Source organism: Leptonotus elevatus, chromosome 3 (assembly GCF_054856555.1).
Source record: "Leptonotus elevatus isolate MCC_2025b chromosome 3, RoL_Lele_1.0, whole genome shotgun sequence".
Taxonomy (NCBI): Eukaryota; Metazoa; Chordata; class Actinopteri; order Syngnathiformes; family Syngnathidae; genus Leptonotus; species Leptonotus elevatus.
The window spans coordinates 7,166,842-7,191,757 of NC_141241.1; the positions used below are offsets into that span (position 1 = coordinate 7,166,842).

A 24,916-nucleotide genomic window follows, 5' to 3' on the forward strand; every position below is an offset into this window, starting at 1 on the left:
ATCAGGGGATGTTGTTAATATTTCTCAACTGTGGGCATGTGAAACTCTTTTCTAATTAAGGGCTATATAAATAAACTTGACTTGAATCTTGAATATGAGACAGAAAGTTAAAATTTGCATGAGATCATTAACAAAAAGGCAAGGAAGTGTGTCAAAAGTGAGCCAAGGCTAAATTAATTTGCTTCTTAAAATCTAGAAATTTAACATAAGTAGTGAATTACTTCTCAACCTTTCTTATCTCTTAATTATGATGAAAACGTTGTATGCAATACCACTTTTGGCCACAACGTGAAAGAGGAAATGTGGGTTGCCATTCCGAAAGCAGAAAAAAACATAAAAGTAAACCACTGTAAACTTATAAATAATAATTGTCAGAGTTATTGTTTGGAATGATAATTGTAGGCATCATACATGCATTGATTGATAGAAATGTAAAACAATGTTTTTTATGAAAAACTCAATTATACAGTCCTCTGCTAAAGCTGAATACATTCACAAAAAATGTAAAACACTAATAAATTCAAAATCACTACATATGGGTCATTCTAGAATTGGGTTTGAGTGACACACATTACGCCGCCAGAAACCATATGAAAACATAACTTACAAAAGTATGAAAACAAAAGAGGGCTTGCCTTGCTTAGGTCTACTTAGGTCGGAGGAAATACCTTGATGTTGTCCTTTCTGCTGAGATCACTTTTTCATCTTCCTCAAATGACAAAAAATAATAATAATTTGCATGCATGTTCAGAAAAACGACTTCATAGCACCACCTACTACTATTGAAAAAATACATGAATTATATCAACAAAGTCATACTAAAAAAGTGATTTAAAACATAGCCTATTGTAGTCCTTTATACTTGATATATACAGTAAGTTACTAAGTAGGTCGTCAAGAGAGAGGGACAGAAAGAAAAAAGCGATTTATAGCGAATAATATTTACTTACCTTAGGCCCCACCCATGGTCTTAATGATCTAATTTATGAAGAGCAATGTAGCTTTTTTTCTCTTCCTCTAGAGGGAAAAACGATTTTAGTAACGAAGTTGTCATGTACGTTGAGAGAGACAAACAACTTCAGAGCTACTATTGTGTGTTATAAAACAAAATGATTTAATAATTACAAGACATATTTAAAAAAAATACTGCCAACACGAAATGCTTTTCATTTCTGGAATGAACCTTATCCTGACTGTATGTGTAGTAATATTTCCGGGAGGAGAATCGCCAAGTACCATCTCGTTGCTAGTAACAAGTCGACCATCGGTTGATTGTCGCCTGTAGCCGCCATTTTGGCCGCTGGGTTGTGCTCACCGACCGTGAAGCCCAGCAGCCTCTACTCGTTCCGCTGCGCATGCGCGGAGACCATTTCCTCTCGGCAAGCTGAAGGCCCCGCTCTCTTGTTGCCTTGCCACACATACATACAAATAAACACATATGATCGACAGGGCGCAAACTAGCGTCAAGTCCACGCAGCGTTTTTGGGATTGTCGACAATTCAAACCGCAGCAGCCGAATCTGGATGCTCCCCGCCACAGTCACCCCCATGGACCACCGTCGCTAGTTTGTCGCAGCCCGCTTGGTCGACGCTTTTTCTCGGGGTGAGTTAGCCTCTTTTTAGCCTCTGTCTCTTTGGGTCACTGTTTTCGCCTCGTTGTGCTTGAATTCGCTCGTTGTAGCCATGGCGGCTACCGGGACAACGAGGAAATCACTAGCTGCCGTTTATATTGTGTAAAACATCGTAATGTTATGTTTTTTGTTTTGTTTTTTTATTAGCCGCACATTGCTAACGCGTAACCTGTGCCAGCACGTTACCGTTAGCCGTTAGCTCATCGCGAAATTTAATTATATTAGCGGACAAAGACACACGCTCCCTTCTACATAACAAGCTATTTTCAAAAAAATTATGCATTGAAATTGGGTGATTTTGGCCCTGACGTTTGCTAACAACGCCCACTGTTAATTTTGAACCAGAGGACACACCGAGATGCGCCTCTGATTCCATTATCGGACGCTTTGCTGGCGGAAGGCTTTTGTGGTCTACCCCCCAGGTACGTTTGACAGGATATTTATTGCCTTCGTTTGGGTAGAATGGACACACATGGGAAGAAACTGGCAGACTCACCATTTTTAGGTAAGGCGTTTTACATAATGCAACAATTGATTCATACAGTGCATAGGGCTAATGTTTTGTTTTTTTTAACCGCAAAGTATTTTTGCATTCGAGAGACCAAGAGAGCATAAACGCACGATGCTGGAGCTCTGTCGGAGAACGGACTCACAGAGAAACAGTTGCATATTTCCAAACATGTACACATAATGTGATTATTAGTCTCATCCCAAATACGCCATCTCGTGTATGGAAAATTGCATTTGATGCTGTTGAATGTTTAAAGAACATGACCGGCTGCAGCTTTTTTTTTTGGCCTTGTTTGCCAGCCTCTTCCCATCCTGCCTACGCTTTCAAGCCATGATGCGCACATACCTTTGCAAGCCGGGGCACGACCACCAAAGGCTTCAGCAACCTTCTTAGCTTCAACCACAAGCAAGGAGGGGCCGATGTTCCTCTCATTTTTTGTTGTCTTAACTCACACAAGTGTGGAAGGAAATCAGCACTGTGTACTGTAAAACATGGGGGGAACTCTGCTAAAACTGGAGGTAAAATAAGCTTACAGTATACATGCTTATATATATCTTGCGATTAAAAAAAAACACACACACGGCGGTGGCATCACATCAGTTAAATGGCAAGAGACAGCCATTTCGGTAGATCTGTCTTCTGTGCAACATTTGCATGTGACCCAACAGCCCCCCAAATTTGAAACTTTAGCCAGAATGTGCCAATGGAATTGTACTGTATCCCTTCATCCTTTGTTTACGTCAGACCTTTCATGAGGACACCTGGAAATTATTTTTGACGTGTGAAACATTTGTTGAATACCGATGTTGACTTGTGGCCTCTGGCCATTATGTGACAAAGTTCTAACTACAATTAATACTGTATTAAAGGCTTAAATAATATAGTATAATATGCTAAATATGAAATAATAATTGAAGCCCACCGTATTATAATCATGAATAATATAATATATAATATGAATTATATACAGGCAGGGCCATTACCCGTTCTGGCAGGTGGGCCACCACCCAAAACATTCTTAATGGAGGACCCTGCTTCTATTGCAATACTGAAGTGACTGAAGTCCATATAAACGTACTGGCCTTGTGCAGCCAGACGGTTATTTTATGGTTGGGCACTTGTGTGTACATAGAGATACAGCTACACAGGTTTGGTGTGGGAATTTATGTTTTGTTATGTTAAAGCTGGGCCACAGTTTTCTTTGGCCCGGCTTTAAAAGTATGTAAGGTTGATCTACGTTTACCAGGTCGACTGAGTCGTCACGTTTACGCCATGTTGAGACGTTTCATCTGTCGAGTCTTGCACTTGAATTCTTTGCTGTGCTGCCACCGTGATTGACGTGCAGTGAGTGGGGAATTCAAAAGGCCTCGCCCGAACACATTTGGGGGGGAAATGTGTTTGGCTGCGAGGTCATCTTTATTAATGTTTGTTTGGCAGTTTGGATTCGAGCTTTGTTTCATGCTCCGCTGCGCCGCACAAACCTCGTTGGCATGCAGAGTGGAGGGTACTTGCGAACAAGGTGCATCCACTCGTTGTCCATCACTCACACGTTACCTGGTCGCATTAGAAATGTGGAGTACGGCAATTCTGTGGCTATGTGTTTTAAATACCATTTGTCCGCATTTAATGTGTGAAGTTGCTGGCTGAAAGCCTGCATTTTCACGGTTTGGCATTTGCAAATTCACATATTAAAATTTTTGTTTCTTTTGGACCTCTCTGTTATTCGCTGAAAATATTGTCTGGTACTTGTTTTGTGCTCAGGATAAAGCAATTGTAATATTACCTTTGTTGTATCTGGTAGAATGTTGATCTTGGCACATTCATAATGTTTTTCTTCTACATTTGAAATGTACAGCTACTATATCGCTTGCTGGCGAAGTATGAAGGCACATTTGTACACATTCCACCTATATATCATTAGACATAGACGTGGCTCAGGGTGTAGAGACGATCGTCCAGTAACCTGAAAGTTGGCTGTTCGATCCCCGCTCTCCCCGAGTCATGCGTCGTTGTGTCCTTGGGCAATACACTTCACACACATTTCCTCCAATGCCACACACACACAGTAATGTCACAAGAGACCTGGCAAACTATAAGCTAAAAAAATATGTGTCTGTGATAGTGCTGTCACAAACAAATCTTTTTAGAATCGATTATCCCATCGATCACTTGGGTAACTGTTGTAAATGTTTAAACTGTTAATGCCTCTGATAGCACTTAGATTGATTATCAAAATGTAACATCGGTACTTTTGATAGTTGAGTCATTTGAGGCACTGTATTTACAGTATTGTACCAGAATAGAAAGCAGTGGTATCAATGAGCAGGAACACACTAGCAGCACAGCAGCACAATCTCAGTGCAGCAAAATACAATTAATGCATCGGTTCCATATTGACAGGTAGCACCCAAATCAATCAGTGGTGGCGCGCTACAAATAAAGGTATAAGTGGGAAGCGCTGCGGCTGTAATGTCAGAATTCATGGATCCGATCAGTGATGTCATTCGCTCAGGAATGCACTCATTACGGTTGATCACGAAATGTGCATAACATGTGAAATACTGGTAGATCAGATCGGTGGATAGTCTGGTTTACAGTTTCTATCATTCCACATGAGGCGGCCATAAAGTAAATAAACCCAAACGATGTCCGAGCAGAGTGATATAGGCCTCCATGCAGAGTAGTCTTTAACCATCTGATATGTCCTGTCGCTCCTAAGTGTTACTATAGCATTTGGACCTGCATCAAATGCTAAATCCTTGCTCTTGTGGTGTTTAAAGGCACAGCGGACACAGCATAGAAAACAGGCCGGGTTGGGGGGTGGGTGTTGGGGTTTGAGCAGAGTGGTGGTGCGATGAAGTGAACGCGTTCTTTGTGTTGAGGTCAGCAGACTTTGGCTGGGTATCAAATGAGTGTTGAGCGTACACACAGAGGATCCATTACCCCCCTGCTGAGCACCTAAGCTGGGCTGGGCTCTGCTCCACATGGCTTTCAGGGAGACCGTTCAAAGCACAGAGTTGATGTAAGTGAAGCCTTTACCATCACTTGATTACACAACTCGCCTTTGCAATTAGCAGTCCGGGTGTGAATGACACTGAATAGAGTGACATTTAAAATGACGACAGGGAAGAAGATATGTCTGTGACTGCATGATAAGTTGACAAAGCCTTCATAAGGTTAGTACCGTACGCTCAAATCAAAATCAAAATGGTCATTTGGGCCATTTAGTTCTTTCATGCAAAACTGAAAAGGCTTGTTTTTGTAAATTTAATCCTTAAACTTTAAGCCACGAAACACATTACAAGTGCCCAATTCTGATTTAATGTTTGTATTTTTTGTATAAGAGACGCACCCCGATAGGGCTGTTGACATTCACAAAAGACAACCTGCATCTGCCAATGGCCAAAATGCACATAAACAACTTCACAAGCGTCCAGCCGTCCACCAGGCAGTGGCAACATAGAAGTAAACAATAATACAGTACATAAATAATAAAAATATTCAACTTTGCAGTCTGCATAGACTTAAGGTGAAAAATCACAAATAATTGTATTCTTCTTTTATCTACATTTTACTCAATGACTCAACTTCTCAACTGGAATTGGGGTTTGTAGTTTGTGTTCAAAGGAACAACACGCTCTATCCAGATCTGATCTTGATTTGAACAGTGTGCTCTGTCTGTATGCAGCTAACCAGTTTCACTTGAACCCCTTGGCAGCCATTTTAATATTAACATTTGATTGTACATATACACTTGTTTGTGGTTATTATTAGTATCTTAGGCTGTATGGTAGAGTTCAATTGGATTTTTGAATAAATTGTCCAGGCAATTTGCATTTTGTTATCCATCTAGTTGTTTTTATGATGGTGTACAACTTGGTATATTTGGAATGTGTAGCCTTGACTGTGTTGTTCAGAAGTGCTTTTCGACACTTAAGTATCACAATGCCGCGCTCTCTTGCTGATCGGTCGCAGCGCCAGACCCCCTACTCAAGACCCTCATCGCTGTCCTCCTCATCGTGCAGTAGAATGGCAGCATTGTGGTAGCCATCTTGGACGCTAATTCGCCTAGGCTTCTTTCCATCTGTGCCAGCGTCTGGTCAGTCGTATCCCTCCCCTGCTCCCCCCGACTTGACGGCTACGAGGGCTTTTTCTACCACGCCTGCTGGCGAGCTGACCGGCGGTCATCATGTTGAGCAGAGCAACAAGCAGCAGTCGTTTGCAACGCCCACTGGTTTCAGAGAATCCCAACTTAGAACCGTTTCACACAAGGTTGATCATCATCAGTCATTGTTTCCTTTTATTATTTTTCTTTATTATTTTTGGCATGCTCTGCAAGGTTCATTGAATGTGGTATTTTGATAAATCACCTGTTGATTTCCCCGTAGTTGCTAATGTCTAATGCCTGCACAATCAATCCCTCCCCACATCAGTATACGGATCCAGCATCCCAGCATGCACCAGCACAAGGTTTGTTGTTTAGCCAGAGCAGCTACATGATATAACCCCGTGTGTATACTCAATCTTGTTTGAGTTTGATTGTTGTTAATAAACAGAAGGAATATTTAACAATAGGGAAGCATGCAAGCGCTTCCATTAAGTGCTTTATCACGGGCAAGCCTTTTTCCGCACGGATCTTGGAATATTGCTACATTAGAGCAGTACAGTAACAGAAGTAATTTATCAGCCTGTTCCTCTGATACAGAACTCAAACAAACCTTAATACAACATGCCAAAAGAAGTGAGTGTCGGGCATTGTTGAATACATATTTACTAGAGCTGGGCAATTATGGAAACAATAATGATCACAATTAGTTTTGATTGATATTGAAGTACAGGAATTCCTGGCAAGTATTAGCTTTTTAGAACATGTGACAACAATTTCAAGTCTTCTTCATATGTCTGGGCTACAGGGTAAGAGAAGAAAAACATCCAGCCCCGGCTGCATTTTTCAAAAACATACTTAATCTCCCAAATGCATGTTGAAATGTAAATTATTACAAAAACCTAGTATTTTAACAGACTTTTTGTAAGCCTGTTAGTATCAGCCCCAGATCGGAACTCATGATTTAAAGCCAATCACAGTGCTTTCATTCGTCAGCAAATTCGCATGAATTTTTGGTTCAATTGCTGTATGTTGTTTAAGTATACAAGCATTGGCAGCATGTGGCATATCACGAACTGTCAGATGCTAATACCAAAACTGTAATTGTGATGTACTAGTTATATCACTTAACGGCAACACAGCCCAACGACTGTTTGTCCTCTGATTTTTACCTATTTTGGGGCAAACTCCATCCATATAAACCCCAAACCAGAAACCAATCCACAACTTGTGACAATAGCCACAGTAATTACGACACTTAGTTCATTCCACAGCCATGTTTTCATGACAGTGTACATATCATGGGACTCCTAATTGTTGAGAAAAGTGCATACCGTCAGGGCACAATGACAAAACAAGCCTTTGCGTTTAAACCCCTGACATGAAAATGCTCCATAGAAGCTATCATAAAGTGGTAGATGTTTTAGGCAGTTCTCTCCCAGATAATTAGGTTACATTCTCTAATCGTAGCCTGTGAAAAGAAACTGTTGGCCTCATTACCTTCATCTCAGGGGGGTTTCACTATTGTAAAAAGTTTTTCTCTTTCATCTATTGCACATTTTAGGAGCCAAACACTTCTTCTTTTTTTTATCTCAAGTCCCTCTGAAACAGTTTTTGTTTGTTAGCAGCAATAATTAGTAATCCACAAACTATAAAAAGCCAAAGTCCTCTGCTTGACATGTATGGTCGAATGGATTCACTTCCTGGATGCAAGAGAATGCGTCCTCACAGTAATTCACTTCTTGTTTTCTAAGTATAAGTAAGCGTGCATGAGAAAGTGTATGTATGCAGTGTGGACCACGGGGGGATGAGTGCCCCACACTGAGCGCTGATAATCGTCTGCGCACAAAAATGAATAATTTAAAGTCCTGGCATAGCGTGACGCAAGTTCCATTATTCATGGCTGGCATTGTAGCCGAAGCATGACTGTCGATAAATGTGCGGTGGGCAGATACCACAACGCCAACCAGTCCTTGCTATTCGTCGTCTTAAAAACCCAACCTCCAGCTTTTCCTTTTTTAACTAGTGTGGCCATTGTGAAAAGTAACTCATATAAAATCTTCCTGTGTAATCGCCATGATTGGCATCGGTGTAAATTGTGTAATTGTATGACTATTGAACTCCTCAATTTGTTAAAAAAAAAAAGTTGTTCACATGTAGCCAAATTAAAAATGATCTTACCCAATATAAGAACACTGAGAGCAGCATAATGTTTTTGCTCATCTATGACATTGTTGGTATTTTTAATGTAACAATACATATGACTTTTTCCTACAATTTTAAACTATCCCCAGGTATTTTAATGCACCTGTGACATAATTTAATCATAAGCACAAAGATGTTTTTTAGAACCATACTCAAATTAGCATGTTTGGGGTGAAGGTCTTTTCTTACGATATGAACCGCTAATTACACCTCCCACTTCCACTGTGGGGTGTATTGAGACGGAGTATAATTTTCAGATTTCAGAGTTTTTTCCCCACCGTGATGACAGGTGTGGAGCTAGGCTACTTGTATTCGAGCAGTGGAACAGAGCAGTGACCTCTCATTTAGACAAAAACATGGACGATATATTCACTAGTTGAGGCAGCACTTTATCATTAGTTGGCCGAATTACATTTATCAATGAATGTTCGCGGATATGTACATTTGCCGCATGACCCGGACGCGTAGCCAAGCACAAATACCTCTGCCCCCATGTCAACACCGTTGCCAAAGATTCAAGTATTTGACGCTAACGTATGTACAACAAATCTCATTGCTGACGTGCTTCACTTTTTGGCTTTGGCTCGGCAGTGTTTCAAAAAGTTTGTGTAAATGATCGTACTGTAAATGATCGTGCTGTTGGTTTCACAGTTAAGCATAATTCAGAATGGCTTGCTCAGGCTTTTTATTTTTTTATAAATGAGCAACTAACAAGAGTTATTTGTTTCACTCTTAATGGATGGGGAGGCATTCCAGAGGCCCAACTATTTCTGTACAAACAATTAAACCACTTTCATGCGATGCATTCCCTTTAAATGGAAATGTGATTTAAGAATTGACATTCCGACTGCTCAGAATCTTGCTGCCCTTTCGTGTTTCTTTTTATAAAATACTAAAACGTAAGACATTTGACTCATGGCATGGCTTTTAGCAACATGTAAAGAGCAAAACAAAAGTTTTTGTGAATCATTGGGAATAAAAACTGGCGATAGCTTTACCATTTAAACGTCTTTTGAGCAACTTGCTTTAATGGTAACTGTGCATACCATTGGACATTGTCTGCGATCATTAGAAGTCTCACTTGGTGTCCTTCAGAGCAGCCATATAATCAGTGGAATATGACTTCTGAGCCAAATATGATTCCCTCCTCTTTGAGAGATGAACCATCTCTTTATTCTCGTTTCCCATTTTTGCCAGTGTGCCTCTCCTCCTCCTAGTCACAACGTGGGTGTTTCTCCATGGTGTCATTGGTGCTGAATGCATCTCTTTATTAAAAGAGATTTGGGGCTGACATATTGTGCTCGCACCCCACTGTGTCTGCTGCTAATGACGTTCTTTGTCTCTCTGTGTGCATGCGCTTTGCCTCCCTCCTCTTCCCCGCGGCCTCAATGGAAGACTTGTCATGTGTTGCTACCAAAGGAGATGAGGCAGCCAAACAGTCACACACATACAATTTGTCACCTCCAAACTACTACCCAATGTTCTTTTGACACACTCATCTATGTTTGCATGTGTCACCAGGGTAGAATATTTGTGACTTTTGTGAAGTTTTTTATGGCTGACAATGGACACTGCATCCTAGCATTCAATAAATTGGTTGTCAGGTGCTGTCCATCTATTCTATCTTTACAGTGGTGCCGTGAGATATGGTTTTAAATTGTTTCTTGATCATGCTTGTAACTCAACACCCATATCTCAAATTGTGTTTCCCCATTGACATGAACGTAAATGCCATTAATCAGTTCCAGCCTCGGGGGAAAAAAACGTAATTATTAGCCATGGTTTTTTAATGAAAAAAATAGCACTCCAATATACAGTAGTGACACAATTAACTCGCTGCCATTGAAGACATTAGAAGTCAAAAATCCATTTTAAGATTACACACGTATATATGTATGGCGGGCTGTATAGCCGATCAGATACTGCTCTTCTGGTCTGGTTGCAGGCATTGTTCTACATGGATACAGCAGCCAAACATATTCCATATTCAAGTAGGATGCATAGTAACGCACCCACTCTATTCCCATATGTCTGTAAGCAGCTTAGATGATAAAGCAGAAATTGAGTTAGTTTGCGTCAAATTGACTGACAAGCACGAAAATATGGGCAACGCAGAATAACTTTTGGCAAAAAAAACCAACCTCTCTTATTTGGAAATACTTTGAATAGGTGACGTGTAACAAACACAGGTATACAAGTCATGCCGAAAGCTTGTTGCATCCTCCAGAGGAAACATGACTCCTCTCCATAGCCACCCTCAACACTTTCGCAGAGTTATATGAAAAATAACAAAAATCTAGCATTAGCAAAAACAGCAAATGCATGTAACTCGGCGTCCCGTCGTCACGCCCTTACAGCATCAACAGTGCGCTGTGCCTTGCTAAGTGCAGTATGAAAAGGCCTTTAAACAGCTTCAAAAATATCCTAAAGCAGTGCAAAGTCTTTGAAGAAACAACGTGCATCAGGAATACTACTATCAGTGTGTGGGAATCCTCCTGGAAATAAATAAATAAATCAGTCATTCAAAGGCAGGCAATCAGAGCAGACAGACTCTTTAATTTAACATCAACATCTCCATAATGTATGTGCTGATAAAAGCGGGTGCAGGCTGCCTTTGCCTATGTGGATTGAGAGAGGATATAAATAGCCAGAGCTGTAGAGTGTGTGTTTCTGTTAGTCCGCACTGAGACTCCGAAGCACAGCGCTCAAGCTCAAACAATAAGCAGTCGCCATCGCCCAGCATCACCCTTCCTCCCCCTCTGCCTAGCCGTCGCAGGCCCTTTCGCCTCCCCGCGCCCCCTCTTCCTTTCTTTCTTCCACTTCCTGCTGCCTGCTTTTGTTGTCCAACGCAAGCGAGAGTCAGAGCAGCCCACTGCTCCCTGACGTCACGCCGTCTGTCTGTCAGCCCACCTGTCTGCTTGTACAAAGATAGGAGGCGGTCACTCGGGATTAAACGCAAAAGAAAGGATGTGAGCTTCTTCCCGTTTATTTTCTTTTTCCACATCAGGATATTTTTACTCATTTTGACCTCCCATACGAATATGTGCAGTGAGCCGTTTATATGCTAAACCTGACGCGAATAGCAAAAAAATAGTAAATAATAGATAGATATCCTCCCAAATAGTTATAACTGCCCTTATTAACAATTTGAACCATACTTGTATCACACACTAGAGCTCTGCGACATAGAAAGGTCTACCTTATGAAACACATTAAGACCAACTTTTCATGTGGCAGATGGCAGGCACACAACTGTAGTCACATCTCACCGTCCTCCGTTATTTACATCTTTGTCAACTCTGCCCTTCCAGAGGTCTCTACAGGCCTTTCCATGCACCTCTCTCGCCACCTAATTTCTGTTGAGAGCTTTAAATATCCAAATTGTTGCCCATTAGTTAGGCAAATGTGATTTAAAAAAATATATTAAAAAAAGGAGGGGGGGGGGGGGGTTCAGTAGTAGTACTAATAACATTTTTAAATGGTAACTGACAATGTGAACTTTATTTCTGTTTATTGGTAGGCTGTCTCATGCCTTGATGCACCCTTTACTGTATCCCAAAGAAATTGAAATGGGTTATGTACCCCAAATCACCAAAATGTGTTCTCTTAATCACATTCACCGACTAACAAATGTGATGGCAACATAATTACAATCTTGTCAGAAAGACAAGGAAACTGTCAGATTCACCCATTTACTTAAGTGTGGTCACAGTTGCCGGCAGAAAAAATGACACACAGTTGAAAGAGATGCATTGAAGTGACACTTCACTTGCAGAGAATGTAAAGAAACTACATTTGCATGCTTACCAGGTCACATTTTCATATTACTCTTCTGCTGCAGTCACACTGTTCTTCTGATATTATACAACAGCGTAAAGAAGCCCTGGAGGCCCTTTTATATGTTTGCATTCGGGTAAATAGCTCATTAAAATGTGGCGGTCAAAAATCAAGGTCATTGGGACTACAAAGTAAGATGTTGATGCAGTATCCAGAGGGCTTGTATGGCATTTCACTCTCACAACACGGGATTCGTGAGGAATGTTGTTGACTGGTGATATACATAATGGTGTCCTTTTGCTGAGTGAAGTGAACTTGCGGCTGTTGTTTAATTGAGTCTTAATAAATTAGATTTCCCTCAGGACAATGTGGGACTTTTATTCATAAGTATCTGGGCCAAACAGCAAATAAAGAGGAAGCCTGTCTAAAATCTGTTTACCCGTATTATGTTGTTATTCTGTGTTTCGATTGCGTCACTGTGTGCGCGCTGAAGCTCATTGCGGTGGAAGAGGCACAGTATAAATAAAGTGTGCTTCGCATCGCCCCAGATGCCTGAGGTTTTGTCGCTCTGGTTTTAGTAGCGGACAATAACTTTCTCGGTAAGCCCTCTCTGGTCATCTTGCTGTTGGGGCTTTTATTTACACCAACGATAAAAAGCTGATGGAGCAGCAATCAGCTTTTTAAAAAAAAAAACTTAGCCCTGAGATTCTTTGGCTGTGGAATGTAAATATGCCTTTGTGTTTTTAGGTATGATTTACTCTGCAGCTTTAAGTGCCCAATTGTACCTAGTTGTATATTAGATTTTTTTTAGCTATTCACAATCACATACCTTGAAAAAAATTTAACATTCATGGAAATTTTATTAAAATGTCCATCTAGGGCGTGTTATTGAGTAATTTTATTGAATAATTAGATTTTATTTGTCAGGAAGATTTTTATTTTATTTTTTACCACCATCCGTAGTTCATTTTCACATTGTTTGCTGTTAGGACAAGAAAGAGCGCGAAAGGCAATTGCAGAATGAATAACACTGGACATTGCCAAAGACATGGACTGGCCCATTTACTAGGGATGTAACGATAATGGCAATATCGTGATATTAAAACTGCCACAATATATCATCGTCGTCATGTCACGATATTAAAAGCAGCACATTTGTACACTGTTGATTTCCATTTGTGCAGTTTTAGCACCCTCTCGTGGCTAGTTTTTTAGTGCCGTTTAATGTTCACAAGGCATGTTTTGGCACTTCTTTGTTTAAAATCCATGCTAATGGTCAGATGAAGGGGAACATAATATGCTTGTGAGTCAATATTTGTAAGAACTCAGTGTGCTTGCATTAGCAAATAAGTGCCTCAATATATATATTATATTTACATATTTGTATATATAATAGTTATAATAATTTTCATTGCTGTAATGTACAAAAGCACAAGATTGCGTGTGGGTGTTTTATAGTATGAGCTCTTTTAAAAATAAGTAATTTGATGACTTTTTTTGTAACCTCCCCACAATAACGCGATAATTATCGTATTGTGACCTTCATATCGTGATTCGTGATAATATTGTATCGTGATGTTTGGATATCATTTCATCCCTACCATTTAGAGTATACGTTGCTTAACCTTTTACCCGAGGTATGTGCCTTCCTTGTTGCTGAGGTTGCCTGCTTCACTTGTTTGACTCTGCATATAAAAGACTGTGAGGGATCTGGAGAGAGGGTGCGCTATCACTCGTACTCTTTTTCTTATGATGCTGGCTTCAGAACCTCAGACCAAACGAGAAATATCACTTCAACACTGCTGTCTCGCATGCATTTGCTTACAGGATAACTGCAATTGTAATTTGCCTTTTCCCATAATTGAAGGGAAAAAATATTACAATCTGAAATTGGATTTTATATGATTTGTGGAAAAAATCTTGATGTAAGTTTATTTTATTTTATTTTTTTCCTTTTTTTTAAGCCTTATGTCCATCTTTGGCTGATAGTGAAAGATCTTAAGCCTGGGTCGAGGCGGCCAGTATATCATTGTCAGATGTGCAGTGTAAATGGCAACACAGCCATAGGAACACGATCACATCTTTAATCCATAGGATTGCTGTGGTTTGGTTAGTTTGAGCTCACGGGCATGATTGAGCGCACACTATTCTATTTTAGGCATTTTGGGAAGTGCTCCTTCAATAAAGAGGGCTGTTGCATCACTCGAATTGCCATGACAACGTCACAATGAGTAGCGATAAATTTTGATACCAAGGAGGAAGTGATTGTCATTCATGTCCAAGTAAAACCAGGCTGTTACAAATGTTTGTGCCTGTGTATGTACAGTATGTCACTTTGTGCATCAACATCTCATGTAGAACTGCCTATTGCCTATATGCCAACGCTTAACTGTAGTGCTTCAGTTTCAAGTATTAGCCACCCCAATTATTTGCAGTTGTCATCGTCCATTCAGCATTTTCATAAAAAAAAAATGCTATTGGTTAGTAAAAGAAAATGAAAAAGTTCAGATTTTAGCAAACAAAATGCACGATTGAATGGCATTACTGTTTTACTTTGTGTCAGGCTTCTAGTAATAATTGCCATTTATATCTTCACCGTAAACTATTCAAATTATACTGATTACCATGATATGAATTTTAGCTCATATCGACCAGCCCTAATAACACTGCTGACGACCACTGAATTGAGAACTTGTGGGGCTTTCATGAGATTATCTATCATTTCTTGTGGCAGTCCAAATGTAATTTTTTAAACCAGTATAGAGTCTTTTTTTCCTACCAGAAACATTGGACTAAGGAAGTTCCATGTGACACCTTTGGCTGAAAATCACTGCATTCTGGTAGCGTTTTATTTTTTATAACGACAGTCTTACAAGGACTGCATTAAAGTTGCATAACACCTACGTTGGTGTGTCAGACGACGTTTAGAGATGGGCCCTGAGATGACTCATTCTTTCATAATGAAAGAACCTCTTAATGGGGAGCATCTCTTAACATGAACTCCACGTGGCCCTGTGTTGACAATCAGAGCATACTTGTGAAGAAAGGATTATAGCAAATGTTTAAAGGTAATTACCACGTTGGTGTAGGAGTTGATCGGGCATGTGGCTCCTCGTGTTGAGCATCCATCATGCGCCAGAAGTTGCATTATACTCTACTGCAGGAGCACTCCAATAAAAATCTTGAAGTGCCCCTAATACGCTTTTAAATGGGTCAAAAAATGTCAATTTATTAAGGTCGCTCAGGCCACATGCAAAACAAAATGAAAAAAAAATGTTTTTTACATAATTATAATAAATGATAAAAAACTGAAATAAAAATAAAAAGGGTATTAGCCTGATATTATAAAGCATACATTTGTATGTTTTTGAGTGTTGGTCCATCACCTATTGTATGGTACGATTATGAAATGGAAACTATCAGAGTATTTACGCTTATGAATATGATTTCCATACATGTGTGAGGGTCGTGATACCAAGTGAACAATGGTGTGTCTTTGCATTCTCCTCCAAGAAAGGAAGGAGTTTGCTGAATAGCACTTGACTGAGTTGAGCGTGATGCTTGAGCAGCATGTTGCGTGATGTGCTTGAATGGCTCTTAAGGCATTTCTCAGAGCGGCGACAGTTAAGAATAGCAGTCTTTGGCCTTACAATGTGGTTGTGAGTGGATGACTCGAGGGGGTTGGCCTGGGCTAATACGCAGCTGTTATCGGCAAATGACTGCAAGCAGGCTAGTTCCTGTGTCAACACAGGATGTGGTGGCAAGAGCGCCGTTGTCGACCTCTCCAGGGAACGCGTCATGCTCATCGAGACTTGCAAACTACTTTAAAGAGAGCATTGCTTTAGTTTGTGGCGTACGGATACTCTTGTTTGCCCCTCCCCGCTTCATGCAGAGCAATGGAAAATATGACTTGTATGACTTCCTCCTTCTCGTTTGACTCGCAACTTCCTGTTCACTTGACTGATCGCAAGCAAGATGCTTTATAACAGGGGTCATAAAACTTTCGAGACTAAGAACTTCTTCTTCTCTGGTACTGATTAATTTGAAGTGCTATCTATCAGTTAATACACACTTTTGAAATAACAAATTTGCTCAAATTACATTTAAATAGGTTTTTATTGCTAACTAATGTCGTGACACCGATTATGTTATTGATTGCATTTGCATTGCCAAATGATCACCTGTACGACATTTCTAGGAAATTGTAATGCCCGGCATCACAGGCCCAGGTGTGTGCGTTTTTTATGACCCCAGCTTATTGTTTGAATCCATCTCATTCTCCAAGTCAACAGCTTTGAATAATTTGGGGTATTTTTTTAATTTCTCGTAAAATATACCTAGAGATCCCCTACACAACAACCCAAGAACTAAGTCAGAAACTTAGAAAAAGTTAGAAACAGCCCCTGACACCGCTTTCATCGATCAACATGAAATTGAGTGGGCACATCTTTCATAACAGGATGCACACAAAGATCCATGCCTGAAATTGAAGAGGAAGTTGGCCATTTTGGTTGGGAGCAAAGCCATTTTTGGTAGATTTCTGGAGTCGTACATTGCCAAAGTAGTACTGGGTAATGTTTTTGGCCTACACCAAATTTAAATTAATTTTATTTAATATTCATGGTTTCTCCGAATGACTACACGTGATTGAGCGCACATCTTAACACTTGCCTTTGTTCATGTCGCAGCTCTGATGGTACCAGCTGAACAGTGAGCGCTACCTGCCTGAGGACTCCTGCTGCACACTTCCTCTCATCATGTCTGGGATTCACGTAAGTCAATATCACATCATACCTGTTCTGACACAAGCGTAGTCCACATGGATATTTGTTTTAAACCAATTTAGTTGGACTTGGAATGCAATTTTGTATATTTTACGTCATCATTCTTTGTTTTAATGTCTGTATTTTACTTTTATAGATTGAAAATTAGCATTTAAAAAAAGTGAAGCCTTTAATGTTTCTTGACTGCCACTTGGAAATGCCATGCTTCAACCTACTTCACCAGTTTTCTTTTGTCTTAAGATGTGTAGACTGATTAGCCCACTCTATGACTTTGATATGCTTGTACTTGAGACACCCCTTTGTTGCACTGGAAGTATGTTTTGGGTTATCACATGGGAAGACCCATTTATGACCCAATTTCAGTGCTTTTAGTGCTTGCCTGTTTGTCAGTAGCAGTTAGCCACTTGGAGGCATGGAACAGGTTTGTACGTTGGTACTGATGCCTTGATCTTCCGTTTTGTGTTGCAGGCGCCGTGGTCAACAGGCTCCGAGTGCGTAGCCAAGTACAACTTCCAGACGGCAAACGAACAGGACCTGCCCTTCTGCAAAGGAGATGTGCTGACCATCATCGGAGTCACCAGGGTAACCAGGCGTCCGCTATCTCTATCCTGTTTGTTACGGTCACCTGAAGAAAATGTTTGTCTTTAGGATCCAAACTGGTACAAAGCGAGGAACATCGTGGGCAGAGAGGGAACCATTCCAGCAAACTATGTCCAGAAGAGGGAAGGAGTCAAATCAGGAGGGAAACTCAGTCTCATGCCGTAAGTGCCCAAAGACGAATGTTAGTGCTAAGGGTGGAACTGCTGATGTTCCTTCAAAAGTGAACAACTTAATTTTTCAGCCTCTATGAAAAGAAAAGCAAGCGTTAAAGTGGCCTTATTGTGTAAAAGCAACTAGTCGTAACACCTTAACTCTGGCCGGGGTGTGTGAGAGAAGCATTTCTAAAAGGGGAACATGAGACAAGAGATGTATGCAAATGAGAAATAAGGCAGAAATGGACACACAAACAGTATTTTGACTCCACACCAGACACCATGTCTCATTTGTTGATCCATAAAACAATCTCCAACCAGACCGCCACTTCTGTGACCCCTTTGCACCCGTCATGAGCGTCACAGACGGCAGCGTTTCACTTTTGGGTCATTGGGTCATGGGTTGTTACATAACAAACATTACTGATTGACGACACAGGCAACAAACATCCTATTGCTCCACTTCAGTCCAACTTTCTGTTTACTTATTCCCAAAGGTCACAGTTGTTGTTTTTTTTTTTTAAATAAATGGCCCAAAAATCAAACAAAACATGGGAGTTTAAAACCTCATATTGTGCTGCGCTTTGGTGTAATTTCATCTATTTTTGTTGTCTTTGTAATTCTTTGAGACTATTGAAGGCAAAAGAGAAAAAGTGTGATAACCATCTATCCATCATTTCCATGGCGCTTGGCCTCGTTAGAGTGGCAAGTGGGCTGGGGCTCGCCTTGGGTCGAGTGAAGTAAGGACAAGTTGCCAGTCACACTACTCAATTAGACAAACAACCATTAAATCCTGCATTCACAACTATGAACAATTTAGTCAGTGAACCTAACAACAATGATTTCGGGTTGTGGGAGGAAACTGGAGTAGCTGGAGTTAGACCCACGCAAGCAGGAGGGCCTGAGCCAATATTTACACCCACAGCCTCTGGACTGTGACGCGTTTACCATTACACCCACCATGCCGCAGTGATGATAAACCTGACTAACAAATACAAGTGTAAAACTAAGTTATCTTCACAGTAAGTACATACAACTAAATATAGTAAGACTGGACTATAGTGGACACAGATGAATTGACCTAATATTATTTTTCCTATGAGAAAAGTTGTTTAGCATTGTTTCCGCCACGGCAACTTGTTGATTGGCTTATGACTGGCAGATATTTTTGAAGAGCGCTCTGATCTCATCTGTGTTGCATAATGGCTTCAGCTGTGGTCCCCTGACCCACTCAGATGAGACCCATTGGGAAACACAGTCATTTAGTTAGACACACACAGACCCGCTGCCCATATGGCGGCTGCAAGGAAAGCTGATGCTGGATTTGATTGACCTTTCCTGGATTCATGATTATAAAGGGTGGACAACAAAGGCAAACACTTTTATTTTTTGATTAATTATTTTCTGTTTTATTTTAGTTTTTTCGCTGGTACTGTGAATAATGCCATAATCAGAGGCAAGAATAAAAAAATTGGATTCTAAAGCAGTTTAAGCGATGGAAAGAAGAATGCAAATGTCTGAGAGAAGTAAGGCAGAATCAAAAGAAAATATGCCAGTGAAAAAACCTGTCTGAGGGCACGAAAGAGGTCAGAGAGGAAGAAGGAAAGGTAGGAACAAAGTAAGGAAGGAGAAGTTGTTTTTTTGTTCAAGACGTTTAGAAGTGAAGATGCAAGAGTAAAAAGCAACTCTTGAGTGAAGGAAGGAGAAGGTCAGAAAGTACAAGCAGCTGCCAGGGGGAAAAAACGCAAGTGTAATAAAATGAGAAAATTTTAAAACTGTATATGAACTTTTGGCCCACCCTGTAAATTAGTTTTACCTCATCTGTATTCAATTTTAACTGGTTTTACAACCAGTTTCTTTTTTTAATGTTGAGTATGTATTTTCCCAAGGATGTTCCTATTATGAGGTGTGACAGGAAAGTTCCAGCATTGGTGTCACAAATTATAACTACCAATGTTCCCCTTTAGTTTGAGCCAGACGATCATCCAACATTATTTTGTACAACGAGATCCTGCGGCCTTTGTTTTTTTCAGTGCGTGAGAAGAGGCAGTGAGTTATGGCAGGACAACTCGTAGTTATTTTATCATGACATCGTGCCTGCTCGCAATGGGCTGAGTATTGGACACATCCTGGCAGAGAACACCGCAATGCTGGAGAAAACTCCCATCTTACCTGACCTGGCATGTGTAAATTGTTTTCCTCTTTGCCAAGCTCAAGGGAGCCACCAAGGGATCCGGTTTTGAAGATGTGGACAACTTCAAGGTAGTTGTGACAACGGAGCTGCATAAGATCCTGAGAGAATCCTTGCAGAAGTGCACGAAGGCACGGCAGAGAAGGCTGAAACAGTCTCCAGGGGAATTACTATGAAGGGAAAAACTTGTAGTATGGATTTTAAATATTACCTGTTTGTCTTTAGTGACACCAGTCCTGGAACTTTGCTGGCCTTTCTCATATTTTGCTGACAGTTTACATGATGGATAACCTTTTTTACTCAAAGTATTATCCTAGATTATTTTTTAAACCCAGTAGCAGTCAAATCGTGCGCATTGAAAGTGTTTGCATGCACAAGTCACAAGTTGAAATTTCAGTTAACAGTTCTATAGAGGTTTTTTTTAAATTAGTTTTTTAGAATAGCATGGTGGAGCAATTCAAATGCCCTTGTGGGGCGTTTGTTGCCTACCACTCATCTTACATTACAAACATTTTAACATTTTTAAATGGAATAGGTTTAATAGCTCATATCCCTGCAAATTAATCAAAAGAAATTAAGCCACAGACACACACACAAAATCCATATTTCTGTGGACTATAAACCCCCTTGCCTGAGGATTATTGCTTGTTAAGGATCCACCGTTCACCGGGCAGGCATCCTGCCATGATCTCATCAAATTGAAACGCATTAAGCTGCTTTGCCACAAACCCTTCCGCTGTCTGCAAGCGGATGCCAACAACAAGGAGAGACGGATGCGAGCAGCCACAATAAACGGACTAAATCAATTAGTGCCAGTAAATTGCCACCAGTTCACCAGTCATGACTCACAGACGGACTCTGTTATGGCTAACGCTGCTTTTTGCCCCGGCAAGTGACTCTTTCATTGGCAAATCCTAATCTCCTATTAATAGTACACATATTTTACAAGAGACTTTTTAAAAGTTTGTGTACAATTAATTGGTTCTCTGGAGTGCCTGCCCACTCATCAAGTCTGAAATTACGCAATCAAGCAAATTTGACTAGGCTGTTTTCATGAGGGCTCTCATTCTTTTTCTTCACTTAATGTCAATGGGCTACGATAATTGACATTTATTTCAGTGACTTAATGAAGAAGTGCTGTCTCCACCAGTGAAAATACAATCCATGCTTTTGCTCTCTTTATGGGACCTTTTCTTCTTTTCCTTGCTAATGGGAAAACTTGCGTAGATCTGCACCCTGTTGCTGTGGTAACTAAGGCTTGACTCTGCATTGGCCATGTATACTAGTAGAGATGAGTAGTGTTCTATTTGCATGACAGAACCCACCATCAGGAATGGCAATTATTTTTACTGCACCTAATCTTATGTCCTCCTCTCTGGTCTACTCTCAGTTGGTTCCACGGGAAGATCACCCGCGAGCAGGCTGAGCGGCTCCTTTACCCTCCAGAGACAGGCCTATTTCTGGTACGCGAGAGCACCAACTACCCGGGCGACTACACGCTGTGCGTCAGCTGCGATGGCAAGGTGGAGCACTACCGCATCATTTACCACAACGGCAAGCTCACCATCGACGAGGAAGAGTATTTCGACAACCTCATGCAGCTGGTGGAGGTGAGTGGAATGACCAACCTGTTACAACTCTGATAATACAGTGAAAGGCAAACATTTACTGTCATCATCCCCCAATTCCATGGCGGTGTCGCTTATCCCAGGACAGCAACATGTGCTGATAAATAGACCATTTTGACAGGCACATCAAGAATTCTAACATAAAAAAGGTGATAATACTCATTTTTGACGGACAGGTCCTATCTCTGTTGTGGTCGGCTCCATGATTGTGCCATCTGTCCAAAACTGTTATGCAAACAAAGGTGGCATTATGTTGGTTCTACAGGCAACATGAAAGGGTTGACAACACGTGCTGTATCGATGATTCTATTAAAATGATCATTCTCATTTTTGATTGACACATAACTTTTTTTACCTACCCTATTTAACAAGATGAATGTTTCAGAATACATTTATATAAACACCTCACTATGATGTGGTAGTTTGTTGTGACTAGTCTAGTCTTTTACATACTAGTATGTTTAAAATACATTGAATGAACAAAAAAATAGAATAGTGCTTTGACTTATTAACGCCATTACATAACTTTGCGCATACCACACAAAAAGACACACACACCAGTCATTCCAAATGGGGGTTGACTAAACATCTCGCTTTCTTCAAAAAGCCAGTCTGATCTGTTATCTGCAAGACTGGCAGGCAGATACTTTCATCCCGCATCGCGCTTTTAATTGGGCTGGCAATGGAAATGTACAGTACTACCTTCAAGGTAGAGTCCAAATGGTTGCCCTCACAAAATATAACAGTAAAGGCAATGTACTAAGTAACATTAGTTAAACACAAGGATAATGTTTCAAACAATTAAATGCTCTCTTAATGCAACCACACAAACACTTTGCTTTGACAGCTAGCAGCACATGGCTGCTAACCAAAAGCAAATATTGTGATGTATATTTTTACTCTCTTTTCTTTCTTTTTTTCAAAAACATTAGTCAATACCAGGTCCAACTAGTTTCCGCACAACGTATTCTCATGCTGCTGCACTATCTGGTACATTGTGTGCACCTCGAAATGTCGTATGTCAGGACCGGATGATGAACAGGATGTAGGGACCTACCAAAATAACATCAGCAACACACTCGCTAAGGCCATACAAAAGTACTACTTGGACACCGCCTGACTCTTTTCTGCTTTAAAATAAATGCACTTCTGCTGGCCACTAGGATCCTAATCTTGATGCTGGTCAAAATGCGGTCTAGTGAGGCCTCACCTGATATGCTCACATTTATTCCTCAAACCTTTGGTCAAGCTCCCAATTTAGGAGCTTGAAGGTGCTGGATGGGTTTTTCCACTATTGCTGTCCCCCATTATACTATCTCCCTTTCTATCTTCGTGCCATTATCGTTCCCCTAGGCTGGATTTCTGCCTCCCTTGTGTAAACCTCGACTCTTTGTTATGCTGCCTTCCCCTCTCTCTGTAGTCTATGTATAGCCTCTCTCCGCCTGCATATCCCACTGCGTCTTCCCTCCTCACAAGCGGAGGATTCCTCACATTCTTAGTGTGTGTATTTTCCGGCTCGGCTAGCCCCCGCTCCCGTCGACGCCGTCGGCCTGTCGCAACAGGCCTCAGTGCATCACCTAACAAAAGAAGAAAACACCCGCTGTGATGTCATACATCAGTTCAGTGGGCACCAACTGATCACGCCTCTCAAATTATATTTCATCTTTGTGCATCTGTATGCATTACATAATGCATTGTTCACACTGCTCAGCCACGGTGGAATTTCCTTTGCTACAACGTCACCACCTGGTGGTTGTAGTCGACACCGCACCCTCTCGGCCCATTGGTCATGCTGCAGTTTTGGAATTTGTTATGGACTCCCATGAGCTTAGCACGCTTTCTCAACTGCTGATTCCCATAATAAATATTTCTGCCTCCCACAGGCTATGCCACCTCATCTGTATCTTCATCACTGTTGTCATGTCACCCATTCACCGCTCTGCAGTAGAGTTCATGCATTGCAACGAGCTTTGGCCATGATGTCATCATCGTCCAATAGAGGAGCATGTACAGTACCGCCAAATTTTCACATACGGACTTATCATTGGATGCAGATAATACAACATGTACTCTTAATAATTAATCATACGTAAGAGCGGAAAACCTCTGTCGGTGTGGCAATTATTAAAATAATTTACAGACTAATTTCCAGGAATAGGCAGATGACAAAATATTGACTTAGTTGTGTAGTATGACTCCTGGCAAGCACTTGATACGCTACTATTTGTATTCAAGCAATTAAAATGTCACGTTTACATGATACGCATCCCCCATTCTCTGTACCCGCTATCCTCACTAGTGTCGTGGATGTGCTGGAGATGTCCATTTTATAATCTACAATGAGTTTATGACCAGGATCTGAAAGTTCTTGGTGTAACCCAAATACTTTTTTCCCGCTTAAATGTCACATTTTGTTTAGTAAGTCATATTTGTGGCGCCCTTGGGAAAGTTTTTCTCCCTCTTTTCTTAGTTTTTTAACTATTTATTTATTGTTGAGAATGACAGAAAAAAGAGGTGACTCCTGATCATTTGAAAAAAAGATGACAGAACTGACTTTCAGAGAAGTGCTTCTTGTAACAGACAAAAAGTAGCAAAGCAAAGGTGTTTAGTCCTCAAAGAAAAGCGTGAGAAGAAAGTCAGAGCTGTCGCTTTAATGACACATCTTTCAGGTTCTCCTCAACAGGGAACACCTCAGAAACATCAGACACACTTTATAAGTTGTTTTTCTAGGAGGTCCCCCACTTAACAACTGATCAACTGATGTTGTGTTCTTTGTAGATTTTTTTTTAAGCAGATCAAAAAATAAACTGTCTTTGCATTTTACATATAACCCAGCAAAGACAGAATATTGCTGCAATTGTTTGCTTTCACAATGCGCGTCAAAAGACAAAAGCTTCTTTCACACAGATCCCAAAGAAATTTGTGCATCAGAGCTGTAGCCCATTTTATTTTATTTTTTCACGCAACCAAGCGAAGCAGTAATATTGGTTGTAAAAAAAAAGGGGGGGGGGGTCATTTTACACAGAAACCCGGCATCCTGCAATCTTACACTAACCTAATTCACATTGGGATGCTGCAAAACTGGTGTGTCACACATGTAATAAAAAATCCCATGTCAAGATGCATGTGCTTTATAATACAGAACCCAGCAAAGGCAAAATATTGCCGTAATCTCCAAAAGTAACAAATTCCAGGTTCGACTTAATTTTCGTGGAGCGATATTGCTTTCAACACAACAGGACACCCAAGCATCGCCCGTTTTTTGGTGGGGGTAACATGCTCAATTGATGCTGTTTTTACAGAGCAAATATTGCATCTCTACGAAGCACTCAG

General features: G+C 40.7%; 1 protein-coding gene and 1 long non-coding RNA gene across 4 annotated transcripts in view; one reads left to right on the forward strand and one right to left on the reverse strand.

Annotated features, from left to right (window-relative positions):
* Nucleotides 1–439: 439 nt before the first annotated feature.
* LOC147176821 (uncharacterized) lies at nt 440–1,321 on the reverse strand. The gene is made up of 3 exons (XR_015094300.1): nt 1,237–1,321; nt 951–1,017; nt 440–705 (listed from the first exon to the last, which is right to left on the reverse strand). It is a non-coding gene; the product is annotated as an uncharacterized LOC147176821 (long non-coding RNA).
* A 36-nt stretch (nt 1,322–1,357) lies between these two features.
* Nucleotides 1,358–24,916, forward strand: part of cskl (c-src tyrosine kinase-like) — a 28,461-nt gene continuing 4,902 nt past the window's right edge. Inside the window, exons 1-6 of one of the 3 annotated variants that reach the window (XM_086071978.1) lie at nt 1,358–1,602; nt 1,976–2,052; nt 16,917–17,000; nt 17,481–17,594; nt 17,661–17,773; nt 21,346–21,565. In XM_086071978.1, the coding sequence (XP_085928104.1) occupies nt 16,986–17,000; nt 17,481–17,594; nt 17,661–17,773; nt 21,346–21,565 (462 nt within the window). In that variant the 5' untranslated portion in view covers nt 1,358–1,602; nt 1,976–2,052; nt 16,917–16,985. Of the gene's footprint in view, nt 1,603–1,975; nt 2,053–2,074; nt 2,136–16,916; nt 17,001–17,480; nt 17,595–17,660; nt 17,774–21,345; nt 21,566–24,916 lie in introns of those variants that run through there. The other 2 variants (XM_086071977.1, XM_086071979.1) reach the window with 2 other exon arrangements.